General features: G+C 50.1%; 1 protein-coding gene across 14 annotated transcripts in view; it reads left to right on the top strand.

Moving 5' to 3' along the window:
- Window positions 1–12,889, top strand: part of EHMT1 (euchromatic histone lysine methyltransferase 1) — a 122,787-nt gene that overhangs the window by 95,506 nt on the left and 14,392 nt on the right. For all 14 annotated transcript variants that reach the window (XM_071453817.1, XM_071453826.1, XM_071453819.1 and 11 more), the window contains 8 exons: window positions 829–935; window positions 2,884–3,006; window positions 5,216–5,317; window positions 5,940–6,044; window positions 8,828–8,982; window positions 9,686–9,853; window positions 10,192–10,336; window positions 11,325–11,402. In XM_071453817.1, coding sequence (XP_071309918.1) covers window positions 829–935; window positions 2,884–3,006; window positions 5,216–5,317; window positions 5,940–6,044; window positions 8,828–8,982; window positions 9,686–9,853; window positions 10,192–10,336; window positions 11,325–11,402 — 983 coding nt within the window. The remainder of the gene's footprint in view (window positions 1–828; window positions 936–2,883; window positions 3,007–5,215; window positions 5,318–5,939; window positions 6,045–8,827; window positions 8,983–9,685; window positions 9,854–10,191; window positions 10,337–11,324; window positions 11,403–12,889) is intronic.

Here is a 12,889-nt window from a genome sequence, read left to right as displayed (position 1 = left end):
GTACAGAGGTGCCTCTCACTAGATGCCTTTGAGCTGCTGAGCTTGTTTTTAGCATCCAATATTCCCCAGGAATTTCCCCCTGTGAAGGACACAATGTTTCACGAGGATGCTTCCTTTCCACTCCAGTACTTTGCTGTACATTTTTGGATGCTTTCTGTTCTTGCCCTTTATCAGTTCCTTCTTTATTTTTTTTTTGCCTAGCAAGTGTTTGCTCCATTGTTCCTGTTTTCAATAGCACAGAAATGTTATTCATTGATATTTAACTACAGCCTCATCATACACAACATGTTATCATGCCCAGACATCTTTGTCTGGCTGTCAGCATCATCTGTCAGTCTCTGCACAGCTGTGAGAATCTCTGGCCAGATCCTGAGCCTGTGTGGACAAATTCCATCCATGTTGCAGCTCTGTATTTGCAGGGGTGCAGAAAGGATCACTAATATGAATTCCAGTTAATAGTGGTGAGACAGAGCCCAGGTGGTACCAACTCTTTGTTGTTCCCAATCTCTGGGTTGCTTTAAACCAAGCAGTGTTTTTTCTTTTTTTATCCTCGTGTGTTGTTTGTTGTTTTTGAGATGAGGCCTCTGGAGAGATAGTAATGCCTTAAAAAGGTATTGAATTCCATGGTGTTTCTAAGCTCTGGGTTTGAGGGCTGTTGCATATTGAATGTGCAGGGGGCTGCCCTGAGAGCTTTCTGGTGAAATGTGCAGTGAGATGTGAGCAGGGCTGAGGATGGGCTGGGAATCCATCCTTTAACAGCCTTCAGCTGAAACTGTTACACTTCAGCCTCTGAACTGTGCTTGAAAGTGTCTCTGCTCTGTTTTGCAGTGGATGGGATTGACCCTAATTTTAAAATGGAGCATCAGAGTAAGAGAACCCCTCTCCATGCTGCTGCCGAGTCTGGCCACGTGGACATCTGCCACATGCTCATTCAGGTCTGTCTGCACTTCCAGCCCTCTGCACAAACCATTTCCTGTGGGCTTTGGTCTGCCCCATGTGGAAATCAGCAGGGGAAAATCCCTTCTGTAAAAAACCTCCTCAGTCCCAGGGTTTGCTGAGGGAGGAGTGGGGCAGAGTAATGGGAGGGAATTGTCCTGCTGGAATTGTCCTGCTGGAATTGTCCTGCTGGAATTGTCCTGTTCTCCAGGCAAGGAGCAGGGCAAGATTTGGTGCAGGGCACTGTGGGGTAGGTGGGGATCTGTGCCTAAGCACATCCAGGGCTGGGCACTGCCAGATGTGCCAGCACAGCCTGGGCACTGCCAGATGTGCTGCCAGGCTGCAGGAGAGCTCCAAACTCTTGGTTTTGATCTCCAAACCAGGTTGCTCTTGGTGATGAGGGCCTGGAAGCTGCCAGGCCCTGCCTTCCCTTCTGTCAAAACCTGAGGAGCTCCATCAGGATTTTCCTCTGCAGCATAAATGTCTCACATGTGGAAAGGAGTGAAGGGAAGATGCAAGTTTGGTTTGTTGGCTGAGATTTGGATTCTAACTGAGGGAAGATGGTCAAAGCTGTAGGGATGTTGTTGAGCCTACTCCAGAACAATGTGAAGAAGAAAAAGAAGCATTTAAAAAGTTCTAGTTTTTCTGTTTTGTGCTGGTGTACCTGGTCTGGAGTGACTGGAAGTGTGTTTTGTTTATGCTGTGGGATAGGGAAACCTTAAAGGGCTGTTGAGAAGGCAGCAATGACTGGCCCTTGGAAAGATCCTGCTGGGCTGGTGCATTTCAGCACCTGGAACTGGAGGCTTTCAGGTACTGTTTGAAGGCAGCAATGGACCTCCCTGGCTGCTCTGACTGAAATTACTGCATGTGAAGACAGTGGAATGAGGAAAAGGAGCAAAGCTTGTGAGATATCACAAACAATTTAATTCTCAGTAGGGTTGGTTTGTTTCCAGAGTGCTTTATCTTGTCTCTCCCTGAGGTCTGGCCTCTGCAGCAGCCCAGTGTTTGGCTGGGAATGGCCCCAGCTTGTTCCACTTGAAATGCTTCTCCTCTGCCCTGGTTTAAATAGCTCTGGCTGGGGAAAAGAGTCAAAACAAAGGAATTCAGTGGGAGGCACCTGAAAACAGCTCCTTATGCCAGGTGAACCTGAGTCAGCTGCTGTGAACAGGTCTGAGCCTCACACACAGCCTGCCAAGAGCTGGGTGGTGTCTGAGACCTCTTGGGGTTGAGTTTTGGGTGGTTCCTGAGCTCAGCCCAAGGGCTGAAGCAGGCAGGATAAGCTGACAGAGCCATGGTTTGGAAGGAGTGAGGTGGTGCTGGAGGCACTCTGGGCTGAGCTGAGCAGAGCAGATGCTCAGAGACCTCTGTGGAAGTGCCATTGACTTCCACAGGAATATTTAGCCAGTCCCCAGGATATTTTTTCCCAGCTCCTGCCTCTGTTGCCATCAGCAAGATGTTCCTACTGCTTGTGACATTGAGAAGAGCTGGTTGTTGTAGGCTAAATCATAGACCAGGGAAAACAAAGCTGCTGGAAAAAGGAGGAGGCTGACTTTCCCAAATTGTTACACAAACAATATCTAGAAAGTAGGAGTAGAAAATCTGGTAATAACAGGAGTTATTTAATACCAGCTGTTGGCTTCCTTACAGTTCCTTCCTGGCTGGGAAGGCAGGAGAGGGGGCAGGCAGTGTGTGCTGTTTCCAGAGCAGGTGGACTTGCACTGCCTTCTTTCCTCATTCTGTTTCTTCTTTTTTCTTCTTTTTTCTTCTTTTTTCTTCTTTTTTCTTCTTTTTTCTTCTTTTTTCTTCTTTTTTCTTCTTTTTTCTTCTTTTCTTTTTTTTTCCCCTGCTTAATATGGCTAAATTTCAGGAGAAGATCTTGTTATTAAATCCCTACTCCCACATCCTTCCCCTGCTGACTGTCCTTGTGCTTGCCCTGCCTCCCAACAGGCTGGTGCTAACATTGACACCTGCTCTGAGGACCAGAGGACTCCACTGATGGAAGCAGCAGAAAACAACCACCTGGAAACTGTGAAATACCTGATCAAGGCTGGAGCACTAGTAGATCCCAAGGTAGGAGTTTATTTCTTCCCTTTTTCTCCTGAGGAAGCCTCTGTCCAACATTTCTTCCTTGAAGTTTTGGGTGGAAGTGCCCAGGCTGAGGAGAAATGAACTGGTTTGTCTTGGAGTGGAGGCTTGAGGTGTCATAATCTCATTTTTCTGTTGGCCATGAGCTGTTTGGGGCAAGTGTTGCCACTTGTCCCTCTAGTTTGTGGCACCAAATGTCAGGGGGGTTTGATTTCATGGGTTTTAGTGTCACAAATCCACTGCAGTGGGGCTGGATTTCAGAGTTCCCTTCTCTGTAGGCTCTAACAATGAGAGTTTTGGGGTGATGTTTTAAAATAGGCTGGTAATTAGGTGCTTGCCAAGCCAGGAAAAATGACAGAGGAAGCTTTCCTTTCCAAAGAACTGATGTGTGGATTCTTGCAGTCATGCTGCAGTGGCAAAATTGAACCCCATCTTTAAACTCTACCCCTTAATTTAAACCAAAACAATAAAATGCAGCTGTCTCTTTGCCTTTAGCATGCTCTGGATGCTTTGCAATCTTGGAAAATACACAGACCATTTATTAGTCCCATAAATCAGATGCTGTTTGGAGCACAGGAACCCTCCCCATGCAAACTTATTGTCACAACCTGCTGCTCTTGGCTGGGTTTGGGAAGGCAGCACTGCACAAGGTATCAGAAATGAACTGGTTTTTCTTGGAGTGGAGGCTGGAGGTGTCATAATCTCATTTTTCTGCTGGCCATGAGCTGGTGCTGCCCAATGCAGGCCCTAAATGGATCCTTGGGAGGGGGACAGGACAGGACAGGCACCTGTGGGTTTGTGCTGGCCGCTGGCTCAAGTACCTTGGAGCAGCCCAGACATCTCTCACCTGATTCATTCCTGTGGAAGAGAAAAAAGGGGAGTTTGTGTTTCTGAAGGTCAAGGGAAGGAGATAAATTCTGAGCTTGCAAAAGCTAATGAGAAGCCTCAGATCACATCTGAGGTCTAGGCTAGTTGATGATGTTAATTAGTTTCTTAATTAGCTGAGGCTGTGTTTGAAAGCAGCAGCATTGGTTTGGAAGCAGCTCCAGCCCCTACCTGGGGCAGGTGGGACTGCAGGGAGCTGGGTGGGGGCTCCCCAGCCCCCAGGGTGAAGCTCTTGGTCCTGTTTCAGCATGGAAAAGCCCCACTCAAAACATGAAGAAACTCTACAATAAAATCTGCCTGCTCTCCCAGGGCCGGGGAGCTGCCCTTGGTTCTTGCCCATCCAAGGGGAAAGCTGTGGAATTATTCAGCTGGAGCAGGCACATGTGGGGGTGTAGAAACTCTTTCAGTGTCCCAAGGAGCCCTCCTGGTGCAATCCCTGACCTGAGATGTCCCCTCCTTGCTCTGAGAGTTGCTCCCTCAGCCTGCATCACATCAGCTCCATCCCAAAGCTCTCACCTCCAGCGTTGCTCCCAGGGATTTAGCTGGAAGGAATCATTTGGTTTTTTCAGTCTTTCATTTCCTCCTCCTGATTTCCTGCTCTCTGGGCCTTGCTCTGTGCTAAGCTCTTGGGATATAAATGCCTGATAAAAGTCAGGCTGCTGCCAGAGAGATCTTTGGTGGGAGGGTGGGAGCATCTCCACCATGACTCACAGCCTGTCCATCTCCTCCAGGCCTTGCATTCCCAGCTCCCAAAGGCATTTTTCCTTTCAACCTTCGGGGCTGTTTTTTATCTCCAGTCTGTGCAGATGCCTGTGGGCAGGATGGGGACCTGGTCTCTCTGGACAGAGACACCACAGCCCTGGACCTGCTGCCAGGTGCTGGGATAAGGCCTTGGGCTAACAAAACCCAGCAAAAAACCTGGAGGAATGGAGCATTTCAACTTGAGACAAAGTGATTTTTTCTGATGTCAAGTGCAAATTTGGACTATGTGAGGGATTTTTGCTTCCCTTTGGCTCTCCAGAACATGGAGAGGAGCGGGAAAGGGGCTGTTGGAGAAGGGAGGGCATCACTGCCAGGGTTTGGGGTTGGTGCCTTCCCCAGGCTTTGCAAAGCCCTTTCCACTCTTAGCTTCCTTCTCTGCAGGGTGGCACCTCTTTGGTGTAAAGCTCCTAAGCTCTGCTTAGAGCTCTGCTTCCTTCTCTCTGCCCTCCTGGCAGTGAGGTGGAGACTTCTGGCATCCCCTTTTCCATCTGGGAGCTCCTCTGCTGTTCTGAGCATGGCTGAGGGTGTGTGCTGTGCTTGTGTGCAGGATGCTGAGGGCTCCACGTGTCTGCACCTGGCAGCCAAGAAGGGCCACTATGACGTGGTGCAGTACCTGCTCTCCAATGGGAAGATGGATGTCAACTGCCAGGTGAGGCTTCCCCGGGGCAGGAGCTGCTTAGCCCAGGTCAGGGACACCCTCAGGACCTGAGTGCTCACTCAGGTACAGTCCTGCTGCTGGGGGACACCTCCAGATCACCACAGGGTGACAATTCTGTGCCCCTCCTGTCTGCCAGGGAGGGTGATCCCTCACTCACCTCAGGGAACTCCCCTTGATTTGCAGTTTCTCCTTCAATTTGAAGTGGATCCTGCTGCTCCAGGGTGTCCCTGTGCTTCTCCTAGTGGGGGGATCGTGGACAGTGGTGTGGGATGGGCTGAGCCTGGCACTTGTCACTGTGGGGTTTGTCCATTGCCCCTGGGCATTGCTATGGGGTGAGACAGAGGTAATTAACCTGGGGCAAGGGCAGCTTCCCCAGGCTTCTCAGGGAGTTTCTGTAAGATCTTTTACACACCCTGGGGTGCTCCCTGTGCCTTTTGGACAAGCTGGAGGTGCAGTGCCAGCCTGCTGAGCTGGAACAAACTCCAGGCTCAGCTGTGCCTGTGCTGCTCCCGGCCAGGCTGGGCTCTGAGGAAGCTGCAGGGGAGGGCAGGGCTGTGTGGGGCCAGCAGGAGGCTGTGGGAGTGCTGTGTGTCACCCTGCTGTCCCCTGCCAGGACGATGGTGGCTGGACACCGATGATCTGGGCCACGGAGTACAAACACATCGAGCTGGTGAAGCTGCTGCTGGCCAAGGGCTCGGACATCAACATCCGTGACAATGTAAGGCTCCCCTGGCACCTCCTGCAGGAATTGCAGTCTCTGCTTAAACCCCAGACACGCCCCAGGTGACAGATTTTGGGCTCAGTCCCACTCAGTGTGAGTGAGAAGTGTCTGGTGAGAGTTTTCCTGAGTTCTGGGCAGAAGTTTGGCAGCCTGTGGGATGTGCTGTCCCTGCAGCTGCTCTGTCAGGATGCTCTGTGGAATCCTCAGCTCTGAGCCTCACTGGTTCCCATCCCTCTGTGCTGCCACTGGACACTGCACCAGGCAGAGCCCCTTCAGTCCAGACTCACCAGCTCCAAGTTTGTCCCAGGCCAGGGACTCTGGGTGTGGGTTGGGGCACCCTGTGTGCCTTCTGAGGGGAATGAGCTCCTATTTGTGTTTCTGGATGGGCTGGGCACTCTGCCAGCAGCTGTCAAAGCCTGGGCATCGCTGGCACAAAGCTCTGATGTGTCCAGAGCTGGAGCTGCCCTTCACCTCCCTAAATCCTGCCCCAGTGGGATGCACTCAGTGCTTGAGCCCCTGGGAGCTCCCCCCAGCTCTGCCTGTGGGGCTGTGCCAGCTGCTTTCCCAGGGGTTTCCAGGGAAATAGAGAAGATACAAAGAGATACTGTCAGAGATACTGTCTGCTTTTCCCAGCCTTCTTCAGCACTGCTCCTCTCTTTTCCTTATACTATGTTTCTTATTCTTGGAGTCTCTAAGGATGTTGAAGTGTGGTGTCTCACCCCATCCCTGGAAGCATCCAGGGCCAGGTTGGACAAGGTTTGGAGCCACCAATAGTGGAAGGTGTCCCTGTCCATGGCAGGGGGTGGCACTGGATGAGCTTTGAGGTCTCTTCCAAAGCAAAGCAAACCCCTCTGTGTTTCTGTGATTGTGTGGTTTAACCCCAGCCAGGCCCCTCACAGCCCCTTGCTCACTCCCCCACCAGTGAGGAGAGAATCAGGAGGGTAAAAGGTAGAAAAAGACTTGTGGACAGTTAATTAGGGACAGTTTAGTGAGATAGAGTTTAATGGAAAAGCCAAAGGCACACACACAAGCAGGACAGAACAGGGAATTCATTCCCTGCTTCCCATGGTTGGGCAGGTGTTCAGCACCTGCAGGAGAGCCCCACCCATGGAACAGTGACCTGGAAAGAGAAAAACCATCACTCCAAACATCCCCTTCTCTCCTCCTTTCCCCACTTTATATCCTGAACTGATGTCAGGTGGTCTGGAATATCCCTTTGGTCAGGGTCACCTGTCCTGCTGTGTCCTCCCAGCTTTCCTTGTCCCCCAATCTCGTCCCCAGGGAGGCAGCACAGGACAGAGCAGGCTCTGTGTCAGCCCTGCTCAGCAGGTGCTATCTCTGTGTCCCCAGCCCTGTGTTCAGCACAGCCCCACACCAGCCCCTGGGAGAAACAGTAACTCTATCCCAGCCAAACACAGCACACTTAGATGGTTCCCAGTTCTCAGGCAGGTCTGGATCCAGTCCTGTTCCTAAAAACAAAAGTCAAAGTGAGAGGGAGCTTTTTGGGCTGTTACATCTATTTGCTGACTCTGAACAAAACAGACTCTTTGATCTGTCACAGCTTCAAGATCACACATTAATGATGAACATCAAATCAACTCAGTCAACAATTTACTTGAAAGAAAACTGTGCTCTTAACAGCTGTGTGTGTGACACATCTCTCCTGGACCTGCAGCTGGGGTGTCCTGCTGGTTGTGGTTCAGGACAAATGTCACTCGTGCTGGGAAACCTCCTGCTTTGGGAGAAAGGCTTTGCTTGTGATGATGCTGCTTTTCAGGCAGGAGCAATGCAAGGCAGAGCACCAGTCCAGGGGTCTGTGACCTGTCTGAGCTGCAGCATGTGGGTGCAAGCCACAGGATGGATGTTTTCTGTAGATTGTATAGGGTTTTTCTAGATGACACTGTAAAGGGAAGCAGGAGCTGGGTAGGAAAGTGTCTCCCTCTCCCTGATGTGTGGCAATAGCTCCCTATTTAAGACAGGACCTTAAGTTACATGATAACAGCTCAAACACTCCAGCAGCAGCTTTGTTTTTGCTTTAAAAAGAAGAAAAAAAGGGGAATAGCTGGGTGATCATTACTATCATTTCACTGTTGTCATCAGTGTCTTTAGAGCCTGTCATGGGGAAGGGATCGACGTGTGCTGCAAATTGCAGTGTAACAGAAAACAGGATCATCCCTTAAAATATCTCCATCAGAAAGATGAGTGTTCAGCTATTTCCAGTGCTGCTAGTGAGAGATGAGTACATACAGTATTTAAGAGATGCCTGGAGTCAGATTGATTGCTTACCCCATGGCTCCTGGTTCTCTTTTTGGCACCTTCACGTACCCAATGTGCTCTTTTTCTCCTTAATTTCGTGCTGTGCTCTTTTTCTCCTTAATTTTGCAGCCCTGGGAGGCACAGTAGCTTTCCTGGCTGTTGGGGCTGGGCAAACTCAGCATCCAGCCTTTTCCAGCATGTTTGTTCATGTCTGTCACCTCTTTCCTGGATTGATCTAGATTGGTTTGTGGCTCGGAGACTGACGAGCTGTCTGTGTGTGTGTAGGGAAGGTGATGGATTGCCTTGTGTGCAGCCTCCCCATCCTTGGTGTGCAGAGGTGGATGGAGTGAGAGCTCTCTGTTTGGCTGCTCTGAGGTTTTCCTGTCCACCCTGGCATTCCCAGCCAGCCAGAGCAGGATGGGGATGGCAGCCACACGCTGAATGCTGCAGGTGCAGAGCTGAGGAAGGAACCCCCAAAGCCATGGGGTTTTAAAAAACCTCCTCTCTGTTCTCTTTCCCTCCAGGAGGAAAACATTTGTTTGCACTGGGCTGCTTTTTCTGGCTGTGTTGACATAGCTGAGATCCTGCTGGCAGCAAAGTGTGACCTGCACGCCGTGAACATCCACGGGGACTCGCCCCTGCACATCGCGGCGCGAGAGAACCGCTACGAGTGTGTGGTGTAAGTGCCCTGCCCAGCCCTCCCTGCCCCCCTGCTGCTGCCTGCCAGCCTCAGGAGAGCCTCTGAGATGCCTTTGCTCTTTACACACAGCCCAGGATTGCGATGGAGGGCTTGTTTTTCTCCTGGGGTGGGGTGTATGAGCTACCAGCTGCTGCCAGAGCTGCTCAGAAAATGTGGCGTGTTTGAGTCTGAGGGGCTGTGCTCAGCCTGGGCTTCCCAGCAGGAAGGTGTCAGGCTTCCTTGATTAAAGCTTTTTTTCCCCACCACTAGCATGGTAAAAAGGTGCCCTGTTACCTTTGTTCCTTTGCTTCATCCCTGCTCTGAATAAAGCCATCATGTTCTCACCAAAAGCTGGTGAGTATAAACGAGGGCCAAGCCCACCACCAGGTTCCTGTGGGGCTCTTCCATTTCCAGCCTACTCTTCCCACCCCATATCTTTCCCTGCCAGAGAGAGTTTCAAGCCTGTCTGAAGTTAGGCTGGTACCAGCAAGGTACCTGAAGCAAGGCATGGTTTGCCCAGAGCTCTCATGGGTGCCCAGAGCTTCTGTCAGAAGGATTCACTGAACCATGCTTAATAAAGAAAACTCAGGTGATTATTCACTACTACAGTCCCTTAAGGGCTGGCTGGAGGATGTGATTCAGCTTGTTTTCCCCTTGCCTGCTTTCTCCTGGGGAATCCTTATCCTTCCTTGCTGTTTTGCAGTCTCTTTCTTTCCCGTGGCTCGGATGTCACTTTAAAGAACAAGGAGGGTGAGACCCCGCTCCAGTGCTCCAGCCTTAACTCTCAGGTCTGGGTGGCCCTACAGATGAACAAGACTCTCAAAGAATCATCTTCTGAGAAGCCTGCCCAGATAGAGAAGGTGGTGAGCAGGTGAGAATAGGGCTGGCTTTGCTTGTGGGTCATGATATTGAGCTCTTGCACAGGGAAGGCTGCTTTAAGAAAGAATTGTGTGCCTTCTTAAGCTGGTGTGAAGGTCAGTGTGAGCTTAGCAAGAGCTAAGCCCATGCTGATTCAGTCCATGGTTTGCAAATTCATCCTCCAAATGGAAATACAAGCACAAAGAACCATCTGTAAGGCAGGGTGGGAAAACACGAGCTCTGTTCTAGTCTGAATGGCTTCGAGTGCTCGGTGACTCTGGCCCAGGATGGCATTTGAATGGCCCCTTGTCTGGGGGACTTTCCTCTGTGACAGTTCTTTCTCCACCACAGAGACATTGCCCGGGGCTACGAGCGGATCCCCATCCCCTGTGTCAATTCCGTGGACAGCGAGCCCTGCCCCAGCAATTACAAATACGTGTCACAGAACTGTGTCACCTCCCCGATGGACATTGACAGGAACATCACTCATTTACAGGTGAGGGATCCTGCTTTCTTCCTCTTCTGGGCTCTGCAGTGCTCCTCAGAACAGATTTGGCATTCCACATGGGAATGTTGAGTCCTGATACTGCCATCAAATTCCAGCTAAGGCTGAGTGCCTCACCTCCAGTTCTTGTTGTAGGAGATGGGATTTTGATTTTCTTCAGTTTTGAGGCTTAAGCTGAGCTCGGTGTTCAGCTGTAGCATTGGAGCTGTAGGAGATGGGATTTTGTTGTAGGAGATGGGATTTTGATTTTCTTCAGTTTTGAGGCTTTAGCTGAGCTCTGTGTTCAGCTGTAGCATTGGCCATCTGGTGCTGGCTGATGTGGCTCCCATTTATCCTTGTCCTCTCTTCTGAGGCTGCAGAGTCAGGGATTTGTTGGGAGACCTTCTCCATGCTGCCTTCCCATGGACTGCAGCAGCCAGGCTGAGGTCTTGGCTGTGATGCTGCAGCCCTGGAAGGGCTGGGAGGGGAAAGCAGAGATGGGGAGGTTCAGGGTGAGGGTGAGACCTTGCTGGGCACAGCTCTGAGGTGGCTGAAGTGACCTTCCCAGGGCCAGTCCCTGTTGTGCAGCAGCCTGGTGGCAGGGCTGTGCTGGCTTGGGGATGCTGGGGAAGCAGCAGAGGAGGACTGAGACAGCACAGCTGCATCATCTCCCAGCTCTGGTCCCTCCTTGGAGCTTTCCTTGTCCTCAGGTGTGGAGAACAGCTCACAGGGCATGGGGGAGGGTTACAACAGGGGAACATCCTCTCCTGAGCAGTGAGACTGGCTCAGAATGAGATCCTTCCTTGCAAGGCAGAGTCCTTTGGTGCTCATTGCACACAGAAATTACCAATGGAGTAGAACTGCCACTGACTGGTGAAGCTGGTGATGCCTCTGGTGAGGAGCTGCAGCAAGAGGAGGAGATGTGGTTTCCTGACCCAGCCTCCAGCTGCAGCCTCAGGGGTGTGAGTGGTGTGGAATTAACCCTTTGCTTCTCTTGCAGTATTGTGTCTGTATAGACGACTGCTCCTCCAGTAACTGCATGTGTGGCCAGCTCAGCATGCGCTGCTGGTACGACAAGGTGAGGACACACAGCCCCCTCCTGGCTCACACCAGGGCCTGGCAACTGAATTCTGCCTAATTCAGTTCCTTGCACAGCTCAAAGCCAGGGTGGACCGGGCTTGGAGCAACCCTGTTCTAGTGGGAGATGTCCATGCCCATGAAAGGGTTTGGGATGAGCTGAGTTTGAGGCCCCTCCCACCCCAAACCATTCCCTGCTTCTGTGATTCCAACTCCTTTCTTCTTGATTTAAAATGCCTCAAGTTATAGTCTCAGCTCTGAGACATGTGATAATCCAAACTGCCTGCTCAGGGCAGCTTTTCTTGTGTTATTTATTGTGTTCCTCTTGTGCCAACTGAGCCATTAATTACACTCATGTGATAGGGAGCATTTAACAATCCAAGTGTGAAATCAGCTTCCATTTCAGAGCAACGTGGAGAGTGCTGTAAGATGTAAACAAAGGGAGAGAATGTAAACAAAGAAAGAGAATTTTTTAAAATCTGCTTTTATTTGTTGTGATTCTCCTGGATGAAGACAGAGTAAAGATGTTTTCACTGCCACATTGCCAGAAGTCAGGTTTGTTTTGGGTAAATGCTTCAACCCTCCAGGGAGGTTTTGAGATTCATCTTTGGGCAGGTGCTACAAAGATCAGAAGTTCTGTGAATCTCTGCAGGTTTCTCCCAGAGGGAGTGTTGGCATCTTTCTTGGCTTTGTAGCCCTTTTATTTACACATTAATAGGTGATTACATCTCTCAAGGCTTAAAAGCCAAATTTGTTAAATATGAAAAATTACATCCATCACTTCCTTTATCCTGTATGTTGGTAAATAATTAATTGTAGGTTTTTTTGGGAGTGTTATTTGGGAATGTAGTGTGATTCACAGAACTTGGGTGTACTGGCCTTGGACTCTGCAAGTTCAGGCTTTATTCCAGAGGCAGACTAAGCATCCATTTCTCCCCTCCAGCACAGCAAATGGCAATAATGATGATGATGCACACCAGTTTTCTGCACAGCACTGGGAGGGGTTTTTTTTAATGCTGTGAGGGTGATAGCAGGCAGCAAAAATCTAAATTCTCTGGCTGTTTGTCAGCTGTGGGTGACAGTGGTGACTGTGCTGCTGTCAGGGTAGAGCAAAACCATTTTGGTGATTTATTAAAAATATGGATATTGATCTAGTACCAATATCCAACTGTGTTGGACAAGAACTCTCTAACACTTTAAAGTTAGAAAGTGTATGTTTATTATGGGATAGCTCCCAAATACACACTGCAATTTACAGGTGATAACAGAGTCCTTTTATCTGTACAAGTATTGAATACCCAGAATACAAATGCATATTCATAACTCTGGTACATCCCATTCCTGGCTTCCCATGGTAATTAGTTCAAAAGCCATTAAACATGTGCAGTTTGTTCCTTGAAATGGGTCTGTGGTCCCTTTCATGGGGAGGGGCCCCAAAAGGAGGAAGTAAATGAAGTCTTCCTCGTTCTGTCCTTTCTACCTTTTCAA

The sequence above is a fragment of the Agelaius tricolor genome, unplaced genomic scaffold (genome assembly GCF_023055355.1).
Source record: "Agelaius tricolor isolate 1412-34295 unplaced genomic scaffold, bAgeTri1.0.p SCAF_37, whole genome shotgun sequence".
NCBI lineage: Eukaryota > Metazoa > Chordata > Aves > Passeriformes > Icteridae > Agelaius > Agelaius tricolor.
Note: the sequence above shows the minus strand (reverse complement) of the source record. Positions and strands in the feature narration are given on the sequence as shown.